Source organism: Haemorhous mexicanus, chromosome 20 (genome assembly GCF_027477595.1).
Source record: "Haemorhous mexicanus isolate bHaeMex1 chromosome 20, bHaeMex1.pri, whole genome shotgun sequence".
Lineage (NCBI taxonomy): Eukaryota > Metazoa > Chordata > Aves > Passeriformes > Fringillidae > Haemorhous > Haemorhous mexicanus.
The window spans coordinates 3,441,264-3,462,435 of NC_082360.1; the positions used below are offsets into that span (position 1 = coordinate 3,441,264).

A 21,172-nucleotide genomic window follows, 5' to 3' on the forward strand; every position below is an offset into this window, starting at 1 on the left:
CGGTGAATTCTGTGATTATCAGCAGGAATCAGTGCGGGATGGCTCGGGAGGGCCGGGCAGGGTGTTCGGGCAGAGGGCAGCCCCCTCTGGAGCTGCTCACGCCGCGTCCCCGCTGCCTGCCCGAGCCAAGGGGAAGTTTCCGTGTGGGCCAGCCCATCTCTGCATCCCCTCATCCCTCCGCCCCTCCATCCCTGTGGGTACAGGAGCAACGGGCTCTGGGCTCTGCAGGGCTGCTCTGCTCCCCTGCCCGGGCATCTCCGGCAGCCAAACCTGCTCTCACATCCCACCTCAACTCCACCACCACACCGGGGAGAGATCCGAGAGCTCCTGCCCGGGCCAGACACTTCCACTCTCGCTTCTGGCAGGCTCGGAAATTTCCGTGTGGGCCAGCCCATCTCTGCATCCCCTCATCCCTCCATCCCCTCATCCCTCCATCCCCTCATCCCTCCATCCCTGTGGGTACAGGAGCAGGAGGCACCGGGCTCTGCAGGGCTGCTCTGCTCCCCTGCCCGGGCATCTCCGGCAGCCAAACCCGCTCTCAAACCCCACCTCCCTCCGGGGAGACATCCGAGAGCTGCTGCCCGGGCCAGACACTTCCACTACCGCTTCTGGCAGGCTGGGAAATCCTGCTGCTCGCTGCCAGGCCGTGGGGAGGAGGGAGAAGCGCTGCCAAGGAAGCCCCCGAGGGGCTGCGCAGGACCAGGGTCCTGCCTGGTAGCAGCAGCAGCAGCCCCGTGATGCTGAGCTTGGAATGAAGTCAGCCTTCATCAGCCGAATAGTTTATGCATGAATCGAAACTTCAGACCTGGCAAAAGGGGGGGAAGCGTGCGGGATCTGCGCGCTTTTAAAACGCCGGAGCCAAGGAAGGAGGAGGGGATAGAGGAAATAGCAGGAAAATAAGACTGGGGAAGTGGGGAGAGATTTGAGAAGCTGGATGAGTTGTTCGCTGTGTTATTGTGAGGAGCCAAGTTCCTTAAGCATCTCCTGGTGGATATTAAGAGGGAGCTGTGGAGGCTGGAGCGTTCCCCCGGACACTCGCACGCTGTAGCTTTAAGACTGTTTTACAGAGGACTCGGGATTTCCAGTTTTCCTGCGCCTGGTGGAGTATTCCAGGGAGTTACAGGATTTTTCGGGTCATGTACCCCCTTTTCCTTTCTTCTTCCTCCTTTCTCTTTCTCTCTTACTCTTCTTTTTCATTTCAAAGAGACAAAGCTACTTCAGTTTGGAGCACAAACATATGATCAGCACATGGAAATGTGGTAATTTGGATGCATTCATGATTGCAACAGATTGAAGAAATTAGACCAGACAAAGAGCTTTTTTTGGAAGAGGAGGAGGAGGAGGCAAGGCAAGGAGGGAGGGAGAGTGGGGGAAAGAAGGGGACGCCACCGAAAAAAGGGACGGCCGTGACACGCGGATGCTAAATATATCCCGTAGTAATGGAGAGGGACCGGATTTCAGGTAGGCTATTGATCTTTTAATATGTTATATTCTACCCCTGCCCTCCTACCTTTCCAGCAGCTTCTGTACTTTGAGAAGAGAAACAGTCCTGCTCCGGGTGGATTTCAGCCGATTCCTTTATTTATTTCCTTTTTTTTTTTTTTTTTTTTTTTGTCTGCAATCCTTCCCTTCTGCATTTTTTTTTCCTTTTTTTTTTCCCCATCCTCCTGAGCCCTGGAGACAGACGGTGATTCCAGCAGAAGCCGGGAGGGGGGCGAAGGGGGGAAAACAAGGGGGGGAAGAAGAAATTGCTTTCTAGGTCTGGATTTCATTTGAGTGCCTCTCTCTCTCCCCCCCTGGGCTCCCATGTGCCGCACGGCGCGGGGGGATGAATGCTGAGCCTGTTAGCTCAGAGCTGCGAGCCGGGCACAGGGAGGAAAATCACCGAGCTCTTGGCATGGAGACGCGCTTCTGCTCTGAAGGTTGGCTCCTGGCTGTGTGTCTGTCTGTGTGTCTGTCTGTGGTGATTTTCCTGCTTGCCAAAGTATCCTCCCTGCGTTTTTGCCCTCCCAATCCTGCCTGGCTGGGCAGGAGCTGCCGGCGTGTTCCAGAGCTGCTCCCTGATTGTTCCAGAGCTGCTCCCGGCTTCTTCCAGGGCTGCTCCCTGCTTCTCCCAGGGCTGCTCCCTGCTTCTCCCAGGGTTGCTCTCTGTTCCAGAGCTGCTCCCTGCTTCTCCCAGGATTCTCCCAGGGCTGCTCCCTGCTTCTCCCAGGGTTGCTCCCTGCTTCTCCCAGGGCTACTCCTTGCTTCTCCCAGGGCTCCTCTCTGATTGTTCCAGAGCTGCTCCCTGCTTCTCCCAGGATTCTCCCAGGGCTGCTCCCTGCTTCTCCCAGGGCTGCTCCCTGCTGGGCTTCACCTTGCCGGCCGTGCGTGGGGGGAGAGGCAGAGCAATGAATAACTCCATTTAATTCCCCGCTTTCCCCGCAATTCCCGCCCCGTGGTGCGTGTCCGAGCGCTTCCAGCTCCGGGCAGCTGCTGGAGGATGCTGGCGCTGCCCTGAGCTGCCCGGGGAGGCTGTGGCTGGTGGTTTCTGGTAGCAGGGACCGGGGACAGGCTGCCTGGTGCCCCCCTCTGAGCAGGGTGACCAGGGAAGCTGAGGGAGGGGTGTCAGTGCCCAGGCTGGCAGATCTGGGGTGTCCCTCCTCCGTGGCAGCCCCGGGCACAGCCCGGCTGTCCCTCCCGGGCCCCGGGGCTCTGTCCTGGGCGTGCCCTGCCGGGCATCGCCGCCGGGAGGGAACCCACAGCGGCCAGAGGAAGCGCTGAAGGCAGGGTGGAGCCAGGCTGTGGCCAGGGAAGGCTGTTCCCACGGCTGGCCCCTGCCAGAGCCGTGCAGGGATGTGCCGAGAGACCCTGGATCAGGATTTAGCTGCAGGAGCATCCTGCACTGCCCAGCGCCTCTTCAGAGCGCGGCTGGCACCTCCTCACCCCTCTGTCCCTCTCTCCTGCTTGTGCTTTCTGCTCTGCCCTGAGCCACTTCAAAGCATTCCTGAGAGCTGCCTGCGTTTCAGCAGCTTTGGGCTGGGGAGCCTGTGCCACTGGGCAGGGACAGGAAGGGGTGACAGGGGGTTGATCCCATCCCTGGTGCAGTGCTGGAGCCACCTCCTCCTCCCAGAGATGCTGGGCAGCTCTGCACAGGGTCTCTGGGGTGTGTGATCCTGGGCTTTTGGTTCTGAAGGAGCACCAGAGGTGGGGATCTCTGAGCCCTAAGGCTGCAAGGGGCACAGAGCCCTGGTGCCTGGGACTGCTCCCAGGGCAGGCAGGAAGACCCCAGAGCATCTTTGTGCAAAGGTGCAGAAGCTCTTGCTAATGCCTTGGGGCAGTACTTGCAAAAAAACCCAACATCCAATGCATCTGGAGCTGGTTTTCCACTGGTTTGCCCTGCTGTGAGCAGGGATGGCACGTGGCTGTGCCTGGTGACCTGGGCCAGGTGTACATCCATGTGGTGTGTGCCTTCACCAGAGGAGGTTGCCAGGATGATGAACAGAACTGCTCTGCCCTCACTCAGACTGTGTGGGACCCCGGAAAGGGGCAGACCCTCCTGGTGGTGTTTATGATACATGACTTTGGCATGAACTGTGGGATGGGGAAATGGATGGCCTGAAGGTCTGGTCTCTGATCTGCTCCACAGGTCCCTGCTTGAAGGAGTCAGCACAGGCAGGCAGAGCTGCTCAGCTGGGCCAGTGGAGGGAATGGCAAACCATGTGTGGCAAAACTGTTCTTGAAGACATTCTGGGCACAGAAGTGGCAAATAATAGCTGGAATTGATGATTTTAGGTGTCTTTTCCAAGCTGGGTGTTTCTGTGGTTCTGCTGTCTCCAGGCTGTGCTGCTGACTCTGAGATCCATGGCCCAGAGTGGGTGCACAGGGAGAGCCCAGCTCACCCTGCTCCTGCTGGTGTGCTCTGAGGGTGCCAGGGGCAGGAGGGGAGCAGGAGCAGAGCTCAGTCCCAGCCAGCAGGAGGGCTGGGCCCTGCCTTTGGTGGCTGATGGGAGATGGTTTGGAAGAAAGCAGATCCGTGCCACGCTGGGGGCCCTGTCCCAGTCACTGCCCTGGCCCTAAACATGCTTTTAATTAGTGCTGTGGGTGGGGAGAGCTGGCTCCTGAGCCCAGAGTGGGGCTGCAGGGTGGCATGAGGGCACTCCAGTGTGGGTGGGATGGGGGCCTGCCCTCTTCTTTGGGGTCTGTTTTCTCAGCTGCTGGCTGGGCTTGTCCCCTGGGGTGTCCTCTGCCCAGGGAGAGCCTGGGCTCTCCTCCCAGAGCCGTGTCCCATCCCAGGGGATGACAAACACCTTCAGGGGAAGGCATGGGGGGTGCGAGGTGAGGCAGCAGGGCTGTGCCACGTTCAGTGCCACCCGAGGGGCTGCCTGCTCTGTGACAAGGTGCCAGCCTCACTCAGGTGACACCTCTGGGTGCTGGCAGAAGGAACACAATCTCACAGAACCCGTTTGTCTCTTCTGATCCAGTTAGCTCATTTCTCACACATTTCTGAGAGCTGTGAGAGCATGAAAAGCGCTAGCTCTAGATGGAATAGTTTCTGTTTGGGGCTGGGAGCTGTGCTCTGGGCTCTGTCCCTCCGTGCCAGGTTGCGCTGGTGGCAGTGGCCTGGAGATGGCTCTCCTGTCTTTCCCTAGCTGCTTTCTTCCCTTTGACTGGCTCGGATCTCTCTACACAGCTTTAATTGCCAGTGCCGCGGGGCCTCTTGCCTCTTTTTAAAAGAACAGGAAAGGTCTGCAGCTCCCTGAGCAGAGGGGGTTTGGTTACTGCCGTGTGGGGTGAGGATGGGTGCAGCAGGGATGTGTGCTCTCCCCCTGAAATTATTCATTTTAAAATTGCACGGGGAGAGCTCATCTGAAGAGTTAACAGGTGATGATGAATATGTGGTCATAACACCTGACTGCAGTGAGTGGCACGTGTTGGGCAGAGCCAGGCATGGGGGCTGGAGGGGCACAGAGAGAAAAGAAAGAGTTAATTAACCCATTGGTGATCACTCTGAACCTTTCAGTTCCATCCACTGCAGGTATGTTTATGTGCAATATTCTTGTATTAAGGTTTATAATTTATTATTTATTATTCTTATATTATTATATTCTGGTTTTTTCCATCACCCTGAGCAGCAGGGACACAGCCCCTGATTGCAGGGTGTGGTTTGCAGGGGCTGGGTGGTCACAACAAAACATCTTTGATATTCTCAGAGCTGCCTGGGAAGCACCGTGTGCCTGAACTGAGAGAGAGGAAAGGAAAGCAGAGTGCTGGTTGTTATTGCTGGAGGTGTGAGGGATGTACTGGTTCCTTCATTTTTTAAAATAAAAGTTTATCTTCTAAAGGTGTGTGTCAGGGCAGAGGTTGGGGTTGCTTCTGATGACTTCAGCAACCTTTGCTGTCTCAGGTTTCTCAGAGTCCCTAGGAAATGGCAGATAAAAGCCTGACAGGTCTCTGTTTTGGGCTTCTCACAGCCACACACCTTATTTGCCAGACATTTTCCTTCTTCCTCTGGCTTGCAGCACACCACACATGGGGCACCAGGCTTGCATTTACCCCTGGTTCCACCTCCTGTCAGATCCCACAGCACTGACCCTGCCCTGGCACTCAGGGACACCTTCCCCTGGGTATTTAACCCTCTGTCTGCTGTCACTGTGTCCCTGCCTGGGGCTGAGCCCATCTCTTGCTGCAGTGCCCTGCAAAAACCACCTGTACCTCCACCCTGTGTGTTCTGTAGCAGCCTGTGGTGGCTGCAGGTTCTGTCTCAGTGAGCAGAAGGTCTCTCAGGGAAGGGTCTGGGTTTTCTGGGGCTCTGGAGCTGCCCCTGCAGGCTCCGTGCTGCTCCCAGCCCCTTTGGCTGCCTGGCCAGCAGATGCATTCCCCCAGCTGTCTGAGGCATGTCAAGGTATGAAGCATGATCCATTTCCTGATGTCTGCTCTTAAATCTGCTGGAAATTCTGCTCATCTCCATGAAATATGGTCCCACTGTGGGGCACAACTCATCTCTGGCCTGACAGCTCAGGTAACGCTGCTCGACACCGCTCTGCTCAGCTTGGCCAGCCCCAGGCCTGGGGCTCCTCTGCAGATTTTTTCCCTTTGCTGGATGACTTGGAGCCTCCCAGCAAGGCGATTCCCATGCTGCTGGGGTGAGGGAGGACATTTCTCATGCGAGTCAGGGCTCTTCCAAGGTCCAGCATACCATAATGCTGAGTAGGAGCAAGTACGTAGTTGGGGAAGTATGTCTGGGTCAACACATGTCTTGTGTTGCCTTAATGATCTCAGAAGCACAATCTCTGTGTCCTGTTGGCTTTTCCTTGCAGCTGTAACTCGTGGACAGAGGGATCTGTTAGACAGAAGTGCTGTGAGTGCTGTGCTGGGCTCAGGGCTCTGTGGCATCCCCGTGTTAGGAGCAGTCTTGTGCCTGAGGAAATGCAGGGAGAATTCCTTGCTCTGCCTCTGCTGTTCTGTAAGTCCTCAGGAAAAGGGGTTTGTGCTGCCATTCCCCTTTGTTTTGGGTGAGGATCTGGTGTTTGGGTCTCTGCTGAAGCTCCCTGGCAGTGAAGGGCTTGCAGAATTGCAGCTGGGAGCTTGGAGCTGTTCTGGCACTGCTGTGAGGAGAATCCCCAGAACAGGGTGGTGGGTGGGATCTGGGGCTGCTCCACGTGGGCTGTGAGTGCTTGGTGCCTGCTCTGGACAGCTGATGGAGACAGCATCCTTTATGTGTGTGCTCAACCAATATCCATGAGTCTGGACCCATTTTAAAGAAGTTTCTTGGGCTCTACCCTGTGTCTGTTTGCAGGAGCAGCTTCTCCCTTCCTAAGCACCAACACTGAAAACTTAATTTCCCCATGGCTGAGCAGGACATGGCTCTCCCTGTCCTCCAGCCCTTCAGGCTGCTGTGGTTAAATTGATTTATCCTGATTAACCCAGGTGCTGCTTCCCTGCCATGGGACACCTGTGAGCTGTGCTCAGGACGGAGCTGCTGGTGAAGTGAAATAGCCCTGCAGTGCAAGGTTTAACTGAGTTTTGGGTTGCTGATGCCAAGAGTGTTGTTAGAGACTTATAAACAGCTCTGGATTGTGGCTTGAGAGGGGAGAATGGGCAGGGGTTTACAGGTGAATAAAATGCATTAGTTTTACAAGCAAATAATCACACAATAAATCTGAGAGTGTATTTTTTTTCATGGAATGACAGCCCGGGTTGGAAAGGATGCCAAAAGATCACCTGGCCCAGCATTTTGTGGGAAAGGGAGCCTAAATGAGATTATCTAGCACAGGGCTCAATTACATCCTGGAAACCTCTGGCACTGGGGACTCTACCATGTCCCTGGGGAGCTTGTTCCAGTGACTGATTGTTCTCCCTGTAAAAAAATGTCTTTCTTGTATCAAAATGAAGATTTTTTTTTTTTCCCCATGTGAAGTCAGTGCTGCGTAAACAGATCTGCATTAATTTTGTGATGATGTCATTATCAGGTACCTGATAAACCAAAGCAAATTCTGGTTTCCAGTGGGGATCCAGTCTGGCAGGGGATCAGTGTGGGTGCTGGGATGCAGGGCTTGAGGGGGAGCCTGCCCTGAGCTCTCCAGCATCTCCAGGTTGCAGCTTTGGCCATGATGTAACTCAAGGCTGTGGAAATAATGCTGGGTTTGCATTTCCCTGCTGCCTGCTCGGTCTGGAAAATTAAACCATGTTATCAAGACAACCCAAGTTTGGTCTCTGGCACATTGGAGCACACAAATATTCATAGTTTGGTGCTTCTGTTGTCTGATATTTTTTTTTCAGAATCCCTTTGGGTCAAGGCACAGAGGCGTGGGCACCCTCTGGTGTGGCTGCTAATGAAGGAATTGATCCATAAATTCTGAAATTACTCTCCCTGACCCCCCCAAAGCTGGGTTCTCTCTCCACAGCCTCCCAACCCGGGCCAGCATCTGTCAATGCCAGCAGCCCAGCCCCTGCCAGCTGGCACTGCCTGCCTGCCTGCCTGGAGCACTTTCTCCTCTCTTCCCAAGGCTGCAGGATGTGGGTTCTTTATTTGTTTCAGATGCTTTTTTGTTTCCAGGGTTTTGTGCTTCCATGTCTTGCTCATGGTGGCGCAGGAGCCGTGGTGTCCCAGGCCTTGCTGATAAGAGGAAAAGCTGACATGAGGGGTTTGGGGGGCAGGGGGGTGTGCTTGGTGTTTTCTGGGTGTATTTTGGGTGTTTCCTGGGTGTTTTCTGGATGTCTGACCCCTGGCAGTGCCAGAGAGCACCAAACCTGCCCAGCACACAGAGGATGGAGTGACCCACGTTGGCTGAAGCAGCTCTGATGAAGCCAGAGCCTCTGTCAGGGGCAGTTGTGTGTCTGAATCCATCTGGTTGGTGTAGGGGGGCAGATGGAGAGTTAAATCCTGAGCTGGCAGGAAGGGTTGTTTTAAAGGACACCCATGAAGCTGAAAAGCAGCTCCTGGGGAGCTGAGTGCTGTGAAGCTGCAGGATCAGGACTTGAAGCCAGGATTTGAGTCCAGGGACAGATTCTGCTTTAGCTGGGAGAAAAGAAGGAAGGAAAAGACCCTGGAGGTCACAGCTGCGTTGGGCAGACACATCTTGGTGTGAGTAAGGCTGGTTTTGGTGCCTAGGAATGGGATTTTGTCCCTGAGCTGCTGATTTTGGCTGAACTCAAATCATGAACTCCCTGTCTTTGGGTGCTTCTGAGATTCTGGCTTGGGCTTTAGGTTTGAGCAGCCCCTGTTTCAGTCTGGGGAGCAGCAGGGTGCTGTGTGAGGGTCTGTGTCTCTGCTCCTTCCTCAGGAGCTGCTGCTGCTGCCTGGCCCAGGAGCTGCTCTGGCTGCTGATCCCTGGCTCTCCCCAGACTGTAAACAAAGAAATTTCCAGATCTTCCCACCTGGGCAGTGCTGGAAATGCCAAGCATTGTGCTGTCCTGACCTGGGGGAATCAAGGCTTGGGGGGCTCACCCAGCCCACGGTGGTGCTGTGCTGCCCACGGGGGGTTGGGTGGCTCTGTCCCTGCTGCTGCTGCTGTGACACTGCTGCAGGGACCCCAGCTCTGCTCTGAGGGGTTGGATTGCTGTCAGTGCAGCTGGAGGCAAGGTCCTGAGGACTTGGACAGAAACATTCTGATGGCTCTTCACAAGGTGTCTTGTAAAGAGTCGATTGCCTGGGGCTGCGCATCAGCCTCAGATCTCCCATTTTCCACTCCAGAGACCTGTTTCCTTGACTACACCATGTGTAAAGCAGTGCAAAGAGGCTTCTCCTGCTGCTTCAGCTGACCTTTCCAAACCTACACCTTGTAAATAACACCCTGAAACTTCTGGCTGCTTTGTTAGCCCACACATAGGGGGGATCCCTGCATGACAAACACCTTGGCTGGCTTCACTACCCACCAGGATGCCTCTAGGAAATCTGTCCCATCTCAGGTGGCTGAGATCCCTGGGCTGACCCTCTGATGCCTTCAGTTTTTAGTTTTTATATTTTTCAGGTCCTGTACTGCATTAGGGTATAACTGAACTCCATATAGAGTGTTAGCAAGCTCTCTTCACATTTTGGTCAGACAAAACAATCCTTCCAGGCCTGAGAACCAGGGTCTCCATCACAGCCTCAAGCCCCAAAAAGTATAAACAAAAATGAATTGGGTGAGAGCAAAATGGGGGAATGTGACTTCATTACCTGAAGCAGTAATTGGGCAATTAACCTCTGATATGTAAATAGACCAAACTTATAATTGTCTGAAAAACTCATGACCATTGTCCATCTTGGGTGTAGCCTCTGGGAGGCTTTTGGCAGCCCAGTGTGTATCTGTTGGAGGCCTTTAATAATCACCCATTTTATCCTCTCAGCTCTGTCTAGCCTCTGCTCTAGGTGGCCATTCCAGGGCAGCAGGGTCACCCTGCCCTCCAGCAGCTGACCCCACAATCCTGGGAGGATGTGTCAGCATCCCCAGAGGCTTTGGCCATCATCTCTGACTCAGAGTCTGTCACTCCCCCTGACTCATCCCCATCCCCAGGCGTGTGCCAGGGCTGGGAGTGGGGTGCCAGGGGCCTGGCAGGGGTGACAGCTCGTGGGATGTTGTGTCGTGTTGCACATGAAAAACAAAAAAACTTAAACTGTTCCTGAACATCTCACTGAGGGATGGAAGATGCCAGTCCCATCACCCAGGTCCATCAGCTGGTCCCCTTACTGGAATTCCCCTCCCCATAAATTTTTAATCCCATGGTTTTAAGGTCACTCTCAAACTGGCCTCTTGCCATGGTGCTTCTGAGTCTTTTTCAGATGGGGATGCCCCAAGGTGAAGCCCTCAGGGTGAATTAGGGGGTGCTGGTCGTGCTGTCCTCACTGGCTGCCCGCACTCCCCACCCTTTGTTGCATCACATTCCAACAGAGATCATCATGTCCAGGAAGGGTGAAGCTGCTGGTGCTGGGCATGGGAAAAAAATGAGACAGGTCTTGGTTTCAGAAAGTTCAAAATTCCATTTATTCCCCCTGGGGAGGAGTGGTGGGATGAAGATGAAACCACAAATGCAGGGTTGTGGGGTTTTTGTAGGGTATGACAAGGATGGAGTTCAGGGTTTGGGTCAAGGGAAGAGTGATTAGCAACACAAGAAGGGTAAGATCAAATTCCCACCTCTTTGGAATGGGAGCACTCCACAGTGGGATGTGGGTCCCGAGGGTGGGACGGGGATGAGCAGCTGCAGGAAGCAGCGCTGTGGTGCTCTGGGGCTGTGGATGCCCCTGGATCACCCCTGGGGGTGGAGGGGTGAGGTGGGCACTGCCACGCTCCCTGCCCAGCCCTGGGAGCTGTGAGGGCTGCCAGCAATCCCTGCTCCAGCCTCCTTCCAGCCTGCCCTTGCCCACATCTGCACCACTTCTCCCCTGTCCCAGGGAGGTCCCTTCACCCTCTAGGTGTCCACTTGAATGTCACCTCTGAAAGGTTGTGTCGGGCTGTAAAAAGCAGATAACTGCTGAGGTTTAGAACTGAGGACAGCAAATTCTGATTTATGTCCTAACAGGGAGGGGTTTTATTCAGTGAAATGGACAATGTTTAGCACAACAGTGCTGAAAGCACAGGGGTGCCCCTTTCCTAAAAGCATCAGGGTTCCCCTCTCCTGAACAGATTTGCTTTTTGGCACAGCTCTTATTTACTAGTGAGTCAGGATTTGAGCAGCAGTAGGGGGGAATGATCTCGTGGCACTTTAAAGCAGGGCTGTTGAATCCTCTTCCTGCCCTTCTGAATCACTCTGTGCCCTTGGGTAAATCATTTAACACGTGTGCTCTCACTTCCTAGATGGAAAATGTGGAAAGTGAGGTCGGTGCTTTCCGCTTTTCCTCAGCACCTCAGGATCTGCTGCTTGGCAGCTGGGAGGGATTTGTGGTGACAGAGCTGGGAATTTGACCCTGGGATGTGTCAGCCCCCAGGCAGGGCTGGGCTGTGGGCAGTGGCTGCTGCTGATTTGAGATGTGGGGCTGGGCTGTAGGTGGGCGTCAGGCTGGGGACACGAGTTGTTCCCACTGGATCTGTCCCTGCTGGGGGCTGTGGGCCAAAGAGAGGGATTTATTCTCTGCTGGCAGTGTCCATTCCTCAGGCAGAACTTCCCCTGGAGGGATGCTGGTGCTGCCAGGGCTGTGCTCACAGCTACAGCACCACTCAGCACTGGCTGGTGTGTCCCTGGCCTGCCCCTCTCCCCAGCCAGAGCCATCTGATCTCCTCTGTTCCCTGAAGAGCACACAAACCTGGTCATCCCTTCCCTGCTGTTTTCTGCTGAAGTGTTTAAACCTTGCCCTCTCTTTCCCTGGAAATGAGAGTGATCCTGTAGGGCCCTACCATTTCCCCCAGTTCTCCCTCCCCAACCCTAAAACTTTTAGTTTTGCTTAATTATTTTCCTTCCCCCTGAGGCTTTTCTTGGCTCTGTAGAGTGACAAGGCTGGAGCTGCCATTCCAGGAACACTCACCAAGAGGGTTTGTGTTTAATTGTTCACAGATTTATCAAGATAGAAGCAAAGCAGGCAACCTTGAGGTCAGATAAGCTGTTGGACCATGAGAGGGCTTCAGCACCTAAAATATTTCCCAGTTCTCCCCTTTCTTGCATTCTTTGGTCCATTCAAGTGGAGAACTGGTCAAACCTGACTTTGGCTGCCTGAAAAGCCCTGGTTGAACTCTGCATTGACAGCTGCTCCTCAGGGAGGGAAGCCTGCTTGGAAACCATCGAGGTTGGAGAGCTGTTGGTTGTTTGGGGGTAGGTTTTTTTCCCAGAATATATGAGAAGTTCTCGGTGGGTGGAGAGGGAAAGTGAGCCATGAAATTGTGAGTCTCGTGCTCTGTTGAAGCACACCCTGGGGAAGGAACATCCTCCATAAACAGCAGAGCTGGCCATGGACCAGGAAACCCTTCCCTCCCTGCTCCCCTCTGCACAGAGCCCAGTGCTGTGGGTGGTGTTTCCATCCAGAAGGGCTGCTCTGGATCCTGCTCCTGTACCTCTTCAGCCCTTGGGACACCCTCTGGAGGAGCCTCTTGAGGTGCAGGCTGTGTCTCCCCTTTGCTCATCATTTTGTGGCAGTAACTGATGGTACTGGTGGTGCTGGGCTCTGTGCTGGGGTGCTGTGCTGGCTGTGCTCTGAGGCCATGGGGGATGTTGCTGAGTCTCACGTGGTGCCCTGAGCACCGATGGAGCTGTGTGGTTTGGATCCTGCTCCTGGCCTTGCTCCAGAATGATACAGCAAGAGGTTGTGGCATGGCACTGGTGTTGTCTTGCTGTGGGCACAGCTGTGCAGCAGCTGGGATGCTCAACAATCATCTCATGGGTGATCTCCAGACTGGGTAAAACCCACCTCTGGTGTCCTCTGCTCACCTCAGTCACAGCTCCACAGCTCCCTCTGCATCTCAAGACTGCTCTGAGAGTGGCCCTTGGTCTGCAGCTGCAGAGGAAACTTTATCTTGCCCTGCACAAGGGCAGAAGTGACAGCCAGAGGCACAAGGGGTGGAGGAAGGGGATATTTGACAGTGGGTGATGCCGAGCTGGTTTGGTCATGGGGCTGAAGCGCTGCCAGAGAGCTGTGGAAATCACACAAGTGCTGCAGGGCTCCAGGAAGAAAAGGTATTTTGGAGAAAAGGGCCTCAGAGGCAGCAGGAGGGGAATCAGGGGGAGTTGAGCAGCAAGGGTGGGGTCTCAGCCTGAGCTCTCCCTCTCTTGGCTCCTTGCCTTCCTCCCCCTCCTCTCTCTGTGTGCAGTTTCCTGGTGCAGGCCGGCAGAGCCCTGCTCTGTCTCTGGTAAAGCTCAGCTTTGCCTGCTCGCCCAAGATTTGCTCCTCTGCCAGACCCTGTGTGTTCTCCATCCCTAGAAGTGTCCAAGGCCAGGCTGGATGGGGCTTGGGATAGTGGAAGCTGTCCCTGCCTGTGGCAGAGGGGCTGAAACAAGATGGTCTTAAAGGTTCCTTCAACCCAAACCGTTTTGTAACTCTGTGATAACAAGAAAAGTTTTATTTTGCTGCTTGTTGCTCACAGAGAGATTTGAATCCAAACATGGGGCTGACAGCAGGGCACACATTTTTCTGCATTGAAGGATTCACCCTACAGCACTAATAATCCATCAAACCTGAGGATCTGCTCCTTTCCTTTGCCAGCTCCCTCTCATTCAAAGCTGCAGGTTGTTTGGTGGCTGTCAGTGCCCTCTTTCTTCTGTCTTGGTTTGGAAAGCCAGGTGTCTGCTAAGGAAGGCAGGAGCCTCCCCTGAAATGGAAAATGCAAATCCCCTCCTTCCAAATTGCTATAAATTTTAAATTAAGGGGCTCTCAGGCAAAAATATGGGAGCAGGAGTAACAGTTCTTTATTAGGGGAGAAAATTAAAAAATAAAATAAACAATGCAGTGAACCAAACCAACACTGACAGAGCCAGAACACAGCCTGACACCCTGTGGGTCAGGATGCTGGCAGCAGTCCCACTGGAATTGTGGCTCAGCCCTCCTGCAGTGCCAGGGCTGGTTCTGCTGGAGCAGGGATCCTGGAGAAGGGTGCAGTCTGCCTCTGGAGATCCAGGAGAAGAGGCAGCTGCTGTTCCTCTGGGCAATCCAGTGGAGAAGCCGTGCTGGTGTTCCAGAATCTCAGATCATATCCAGGTAGGAATGCTTGGCTCCTCCCCCTGGGCTCACATCTCCCAGTGGGATGCTGCAGTTCTTATCAGCCATGCAGGGACATTCCATAACCTGTTATCAGCAGGTGTCTCCCCTGAGAGAGGAGTGGGTGTGGAAGAGATAAGGAAAACTGCCCACTGAAGAGAAGACAGCTGCCATACAGATGGCAAATGGAATACAACTTGCTTGACAATCCAGGACAGACTCCCTCTGTGCCCTGGCAGCATTGCCCAACACAAATCATGGGAAATCCGTTCTGTGTGGGACACTCTGCTCAAAGGCACCTTGGCTGGGACAGGACATTCTGCTGACAGATTTCCCCATGAAGTAAAATGTTGTATCTGTTGATATAGGAGTGCAACTGAAGTGTCAGCTCTTCCTGTCAAACTCCACCGTGCTGGCTTCAAATCCAGCGTGAACCCAAGGATAGCTTCAGGGGGCAGAGGTTGCCTGAACTTTGGCAGAAGTTCATGTTGTGTTTTGAGTTGAAATTCAAGTTGTTGCTTCTCCCTGCATCCCTTCAGGTGGTGATGCACAATCTTTGTGCAGCTGGGAAGGACCAGCAGAAGCAGGACTGGTCCCTGACTGCCTCTGGCCATCTGGGAGAAGCTGCTTGAGTTAATTGAGCTGTCTCTCAAGTTTCCTTCTCTACTTAAATAGGAATTGCATTGAACTGTGGAGGTCAGCAGTGTCTGGGGATATGCAGAGTGTGGTAATCTGTGTGAGGATGGTGAAGATGAGGTGTGGAGGCATCACCTCCATCTGAAACCCTGCTATTCCCACCTCTGCCTGCCCCAGGCTTTCAGCTCCCAGTGACTCTCACATGTTTCCCTCCAGGTTCTTTAGATGTTGACTCTCAGGTGCCTGGCTTGTTCTTTGTTGCCTTTTGGATGCTTTTAGTACTTTTCTCATTGTTAGGAAAGTTAATTAACATCGGGAACTGCCAATATTTGTAAAGCTGCTTTCCAAGGCAGACTGCTGCTCTTGAATAAGATTTTCTTTTTCCAAGCAGCTATGTCAGATCCATCATCAAAACAACCCATCAAAAACATTCCCTTCATAGCTCTCTCTCCTGGTTTAGGGCAAATTTAGAAGAAAAATACCCTCTCATTGGTATTGCATGGACTTAAGCAATAAAGCCAGGCTGGTTTTCAATCCTGTTACTGGCTTGGAAAAGAAACTGCCTTTAAAAAAAATAAAGAGAAACTTACAACAATGAACAAACCTGGTGTTTTCCAGCAGGGATGCAGAATTGGCTCTGTGGGGAGCTGCTCTCTCTCAGGAAGTGCTGGAAGTGGCCACTTGAATTTAATACTCTGCTCATCAGCTGCATCTGCCATGAACAAGAACATCTTGCATGGCAAGGACTTTGCTATTTTCCATGAAATAGGAAGCTGCCCTTTTATTATTGCGAATTAAGGGCAGAGATCTGGGCTGACGTGGCTGTCAGGGCTCGACCAGCTCCCGCGTTTTCCCGGGCAATCCTGCTGCGCTCGGCGTTTTCCAGGGTTACATAAACATCCTTCTTTCTTACACGAGGCTGGGACATGCAGAATGCAAACTGCTTACAGTCCCTTACAAGAGGCAGAGCTACCCCAGAAGCTTTGGCAGCTCTGGGAGGTGGGGAAGGGATGGGAGCCACGAGGCCATGGGGTTCCCACTGTGAGTGGTTTCAAACCATCCCAGTGCCAGCTGCTGCTGGAGGTGTTGGGAGCTGACCCACACACAGGGAGAGGCCAGCAGGGCCATCTTCAGCAGTTTGGCTTTGCCTGTGTGGCTCCACCTCAGTCTCTGACCTCCCTGTGCCTTCCCAGTGCCCTGCTGCAGATGGGAGCTCCCAGCAGCTCGGGGTGCTGCACTCCCCCTCCAGCACAATCAGGTTTTTCTCCCGAGGAAGGCGTAGGAGTGGAGGTTTATCTCTGAGCTGGCAGGCAAAGGAGGATGCCACACCTTTGGGAGCTTCTGGGGCTGGGTGGAGTGGGGAAGTGGAGCAGCAGGACGTGGGCTTTGAGGAGCTGCAGTTCATGGGCTTGCCCTGAGGCCAGGGCACTCTGAGATTTCCAGCTCTCTCAGGGAAGGAGAATGGCAATAAATCTGGGCCGTTTGTGACAGGGCCTGGCCCTCGGGGTGATTTCTGACACTCTGTGCCTTTCTGACAGCCCATGGCTGTAATCCACAGGGGTTTCCTTGGCTCTGGAGCTGAGGCAGTGTTCACTGCAAGTGGGCTTGGCTGTGAGGAGCTCCAGCTCTGGGTGTGAGGGTCAGAGGCAAAGGAAGCAAAGGCACAGTTAACACTTAGTGGGGCCCTTTCAGTGCCAGGCTGGAAGATTTTGTTGTCCTCAAAACTGAGGTCTGGGTAGTTTGATGGCTGTGGGGTGTTCCAGTGCTGCTCCAGGAGAGCTGCACAGGAGACACACCTGAGGGAGGCCAAGGAGATCCTGTAAATGCTGAAAATCTGCTGGGTCTGGAAATTCATCCCTGTGTGACTGGTATGGGCCGGGGGAGCCCTTGTGATAAAAATACAGACACCCTGTCTGTCCTTGGATGTGGTTGAAAGACAGAGTTATCATCGTGTAGAAGATCAGGAGTGGTGATAAGATGCAAAGAGGTCTTTGTCTTTGGGGTGGGAAGCTTTTCTGGAAGCTCAGACCGTGTGGAACACCTGGAATTGTGTCTGGCTTGGGATGTTTCTCTCTGGAAGATGCCCAGTTCATCCCCAGTAGCCATCCTTGTGCTGCAAAATGTGCACTCCATCAGCCCTTCCCAGGCAAATCCACCCTGTGGACAGCCTGTGGCTGATTCCTTATAAGATGAGGAGTTTATTTTACTTTATCCCTTTGTCAGAGGCTATGGCTGTTTCCTTCTAAGGTGAGGGGTTTATTTTGCTTTATTCCTTTGACAGCCTTCCTTGAGTTTTGCCAGCTCTTCTCTCTATTCAGCCTGCAAGACCTAGAGGGAAACCACTGTCTTCAAAATGCTTTTTCAATGCCTAATTCAGGGAAATAAAGAGAATTGGGAAGAGAAAATGAGAAAACATAAAGAAAAAAAGAAAATATAAAGAAAATAAGAAAATAAATAAAATATCTATAAAGAAAATTATAAAATAAAAAGAAAAAATAAGAAAATAAAGAGAATTGAGAGTGCCACTCTGCCTCTGAGTAGCAGGCATTGCTGGGGCTGTGTGAGGGATCTGGTTCTCAGGATGGGGATGGGGTGTCTTCACATTCTCAAGTCTGCAAATGCTCCACACATCTGGCACTGGGAGAGGACTGGGCTGGACTATTTGCCTTCTTTAGCAACTGGAAGCAATCCAGCCTGCCAGTTCCTGCAGAGCTCATCCTGTGGTTTAGGGGATAATACTGATCCTTGTTCAACTCCCACTCTTCAGTGCCTTGTGAGAGGGTAGGGGAGGCTCTGCAGAGCTTGTGCTGGGCTGGGACCCCAGTTCACTGCTGTGGAAGGCAGCATGGATATTCACTGTGCCTGAAATGCTTGCTCCACAGTTTTAATAAAATGTTTATGGTGACACAGGGGTGACTCTGGGGTGGTGGCAGGGGGCCAGCAGGTGTGAGGGATGCAGGGTGGCAGCAGGAGCTGAGGGGGAAGGGCTGTTGCTTTGACAATGTCTCCATAAGTGCATTTCCAGGAGTTTGACATTGCTGCCATTGTCTCCCCTGTGCCAGGAGGAGAGTTTAGTGTCCCCTGCAGCTGGAGATGGCTGCAGGCAGAGCACGGCTGGCTGAGCTCAGGAGGGACAGGAGCTGCACAAACCTGCATTTTCTCAAGCACTCAGCAAAGCTGCTGAGAGACACAAAAGGCAGTGACAGCCACATCAAGGCAGATCTGCCAGGGACAGGCACCCAGGATTGATTCTGGGACTGCACCAACGTGACAAAGGTGAATCCAAGCGTCCCAAATCCTCGGCAGAGTGAGGATGAGGGGTGAGGGGCCTGGAGCACAAACCCTGTGAGAACAACTGAGGGAGCTGGGGGTGCTCAGCCTGGAGGAAAGGAGACTCAGGGGTGCCCTCATCACTCTCACAGCTCCTGAAAGGTGCCTGTGCTCAGCTGGGCTGGGCTCTGTCTCCAGGAACTGACAGAACCAGAGCACACAGCCCCCAGCTGCACCAAGGGAAATACAGGTTGGATATCAGGGAAAAGTGTTTTACAGAAAGGTGATAAAGTTCTGGAATGGCTGCCCGGGGAGGTGGTGGAGTCCCCATCCCTGGGTGTGTTTAACAAAGCCTGGATGTAGCACTGGGGGCCAGGGTTTGGTTGAGGTGTTGGGGCTGGGTTGGACTCCATGATCCTGAAGGTCTCTTCCAACCCAGTGATTCTGTGAATTCTGTGAATTCTGTGAATTCTGTGGATTCTATGATGCTCTGATCCTGTGGCTGCTGAGGCTGTTCCCTGCCCACAGAGCTGGGACAGCCCCTCTCTGAGAGGTGCAGAGGGGATGTGAGGACAGGAAAGTTTCTGTGAGCAGGAGGTGACATTGAGTTTTGGTGCTAGCTTGTCCCCCAGTGTCGAGTCTTAACTTCTTTTTGCCAGGGTTGGGATTAAATGTGTAAGATGGTATTTCTTGTTGGGACTCAGATGTTTATTAGCTCTTATCTATGTCACAGTCTCACAAACCCTGAGTTCCACAGCACTTCACTCTAACAAGGTAAAAGTAGAGGTATATCTCTCTCTATAAAGCCTTTGAAGGATAAACTGTCCAATTAAGAAATGACACCTCAATTATTTTTACTTTTAACCCAATAACCAACCACCCATGGCCCACAGTGAGGACTTTTTTATCCAGTTACACAAAACCACCCAAACCCATGGAGAAGAAGGTGAAGAAGAAGGAGAAGAAGAAGGTGAAGAAGGTGAAGAAGAAGAAGGTGAAGAAGAAGGACAAGCCTTCACCCTAAAACCTCCATCTTGCTTTATATGTATTACTGTATTCTAAACCCTTAAACTCCAAGTTTTCCACCCTGTGATATCACACACTTCTATTCAAACTCCACACCCACAATCCCAGTTCTGTCATTCCATTTTGGAAGCTTCTCCATGGCCTCAGGTGAAATGCAGTGTTCTCTTGGGGGTCAGAGTCTGTCAGAACAGAAAGTCTGAAATTCTCAGTGACCAGGGTTCCAGCAGCCCAGCCTCTCTGCCTGTGAGGCAGCAGGGCACAGATGTGTCCCCTGGATGGGCTGTACAGGTCTCTGAGCAGTGTTATCTAGTTGAAGAGCAGCCTGTTTGCAGAGAGTTTCTTACAGATGAGGAATATAATAATTGGCTCTCACAATTAAGAGATAGATATTATGTGGATATATAGTAATGTTATTGTAATATGTCCTCTCCCAGTCCTCTTTCGCCTCCCCCTGGTAATAGCCTCAGTGGTCAGGGCATTTAGAGAAGGCCAGCTTGTACCAAGAGGTGCAGCATAACAACCAAGATATTAGAAGGTAATCTCCACCAATGGATGGCAGAGAAAGAGCTGACTGACAAAACTTTAAGAGGGGCTAAAGATACAAAAGGCAGAGCATCCATTTTGGAGATGAGCATGTGGCTGATGGTCACGGGGGCTCCCAGTGCTGTAATTTTTCCTTATTCAGTCCTTTTGTTGTATTTTTTTGTTAAGGTTCAATAAATCTGTAGAATTTTTAAAAGTAGAATTTCTCACAATTTGGACTAGATGTCCTTCAAAGGTCCCTTCCAACCCCACCATGCCATGATTCCAAGGCAGGGCACAAAAGTGTTTCTTTTCTAAGAGTCTGTTTGAGATGAGCCCCATCAAAGCTGCTCACACAGGCTGGGGAAGGTGTTTGGAGAGGCTGGGGTGGAGGTTTCTCTGCAGAGCAGGGCAGCACAGAAGGTGCTTGGAGAGTATTGGAATAACTACCAAAATCACAACGCAACAGGAGAGGATGGGGTGGAGGTTCCACTGCAGAGCAGGAAAGCACAGAAAATAATAATAATAATAATAATAATAATAATAATAATAATAATAATAATAATAATAATAATAATAATAAACCAGGAGGTGTTTGATGAGGACTGGGTGGAGGTTTCATTGCAGAGCAGGACAGCACAGATAATAACAATAATGATAAAGCAGGAGGTGTTTGGTGAGGATCAGTGGAGGTTCCACTGCAGAGCAGGACAGCACAGAAGGTGTTTGGAGAGGCTGGGGTGGAAGTTTCTCTGCAGAGCAGGACAGCACAGAAGGTGTTTGGAGAGGCTGGGGTGGAGGTTCCACCTCAGAGCAGGACAGCACAGAGCAGAGAGGGGTTTGTGAGTGATCCCTGAGGTTCTGCCTCGCTCACATCCCTGGATGTGCAGAAGACAGATGAGGTGAGCAGGTTTTGGTACGACTGGGGCTGGCAGCAGACACAGACCATGGATTACACAAGTGCAGGGCAAGAAAGGGTCTTTCTTGAGGCAGACAGAGGCCTGCTGTTGCTGTGCAGCCCCGCTGCTCCCAGCCCCATGCTAACAGCATTATCAATGTGTTTATATGAAGCTTGGCTGCAAAATGCCTCCTCGGCCTCCAGTTTTTTCAAGCTAAATACTCCTTTTATTGTGCTGCCAGAGGCTCTCCCAGAGGCCAGCAGAGGAGGTGGCCTGTTTGGCCACAGTCATATCTGGAGCAGAGATTGAATTCCTGTGTGTCTTAAATCTGTCTCCAGACTGGCAAGAGACCAAGTGGGCATCTCTTTCTCCAGCTAATTGCCTGTTTGTGTGCAAATTGGCCTCTGGCTGAGTCCTGGCTCACCAGAGCTGCACGAGAGCATCCTGTTCCAGAGCTCGGAGTGCCTGGGCTGTGCAGGGATGGTGACAATGGGGACAGCCCAGCCCTGCTCCTGCCCTGGGTCACCAGGCTCTGAGTGAGTGCCCAGGGCTGCTCTGGGCTGTCAGCACTGCCCTGTACTGCAGGGATTGCTGTCTGCTCTCCAGATGGCAGGAGATGCTTTCCCAAGCTCCAAGCAGGCCCTGTGGAGAAGGTTTGTTTGGAAAGCTCCTCCCAAAGTGCAGCAGAGGAGATGGCCTTGGTTGGGATGTGTTGGAACCCTGGTCGCTGAGAATTTCA

The 21,172-nt window shown here is 52.7% G+C and overlaps 1 protein-coding gene across 3 annotated transcripts in view; it reads left to right on the top strand.

The window, feature by feature from the left end:
- The window catches only part of SEPTIN9 (septin 9), a 151,306-nt gene that overhangs the window by 40,188 nt on the left and 89,946 nt on the right, over positions 1 to 21,172 (top strand). Inside the window, exon 1 of one of the 3 annotated variants that reach the window (XM_059863974.1) lies at positions 908 to 1,461. The exons of the other annotated variants lie outside the window; for them this stretch is intronic. Coding sequence (XP_059719957.1) covers positions 1,440 to 1,461 — 22 coding nt within the window. The 5' untranslated portion in view covers positions 908 to 1,439. Of the gene's footprint in view, positions 1 to 907; positions 1,462 to 21,172 lie in introns of those variants that run through there. 3 annotated transcript variants of the gene reach the window in all.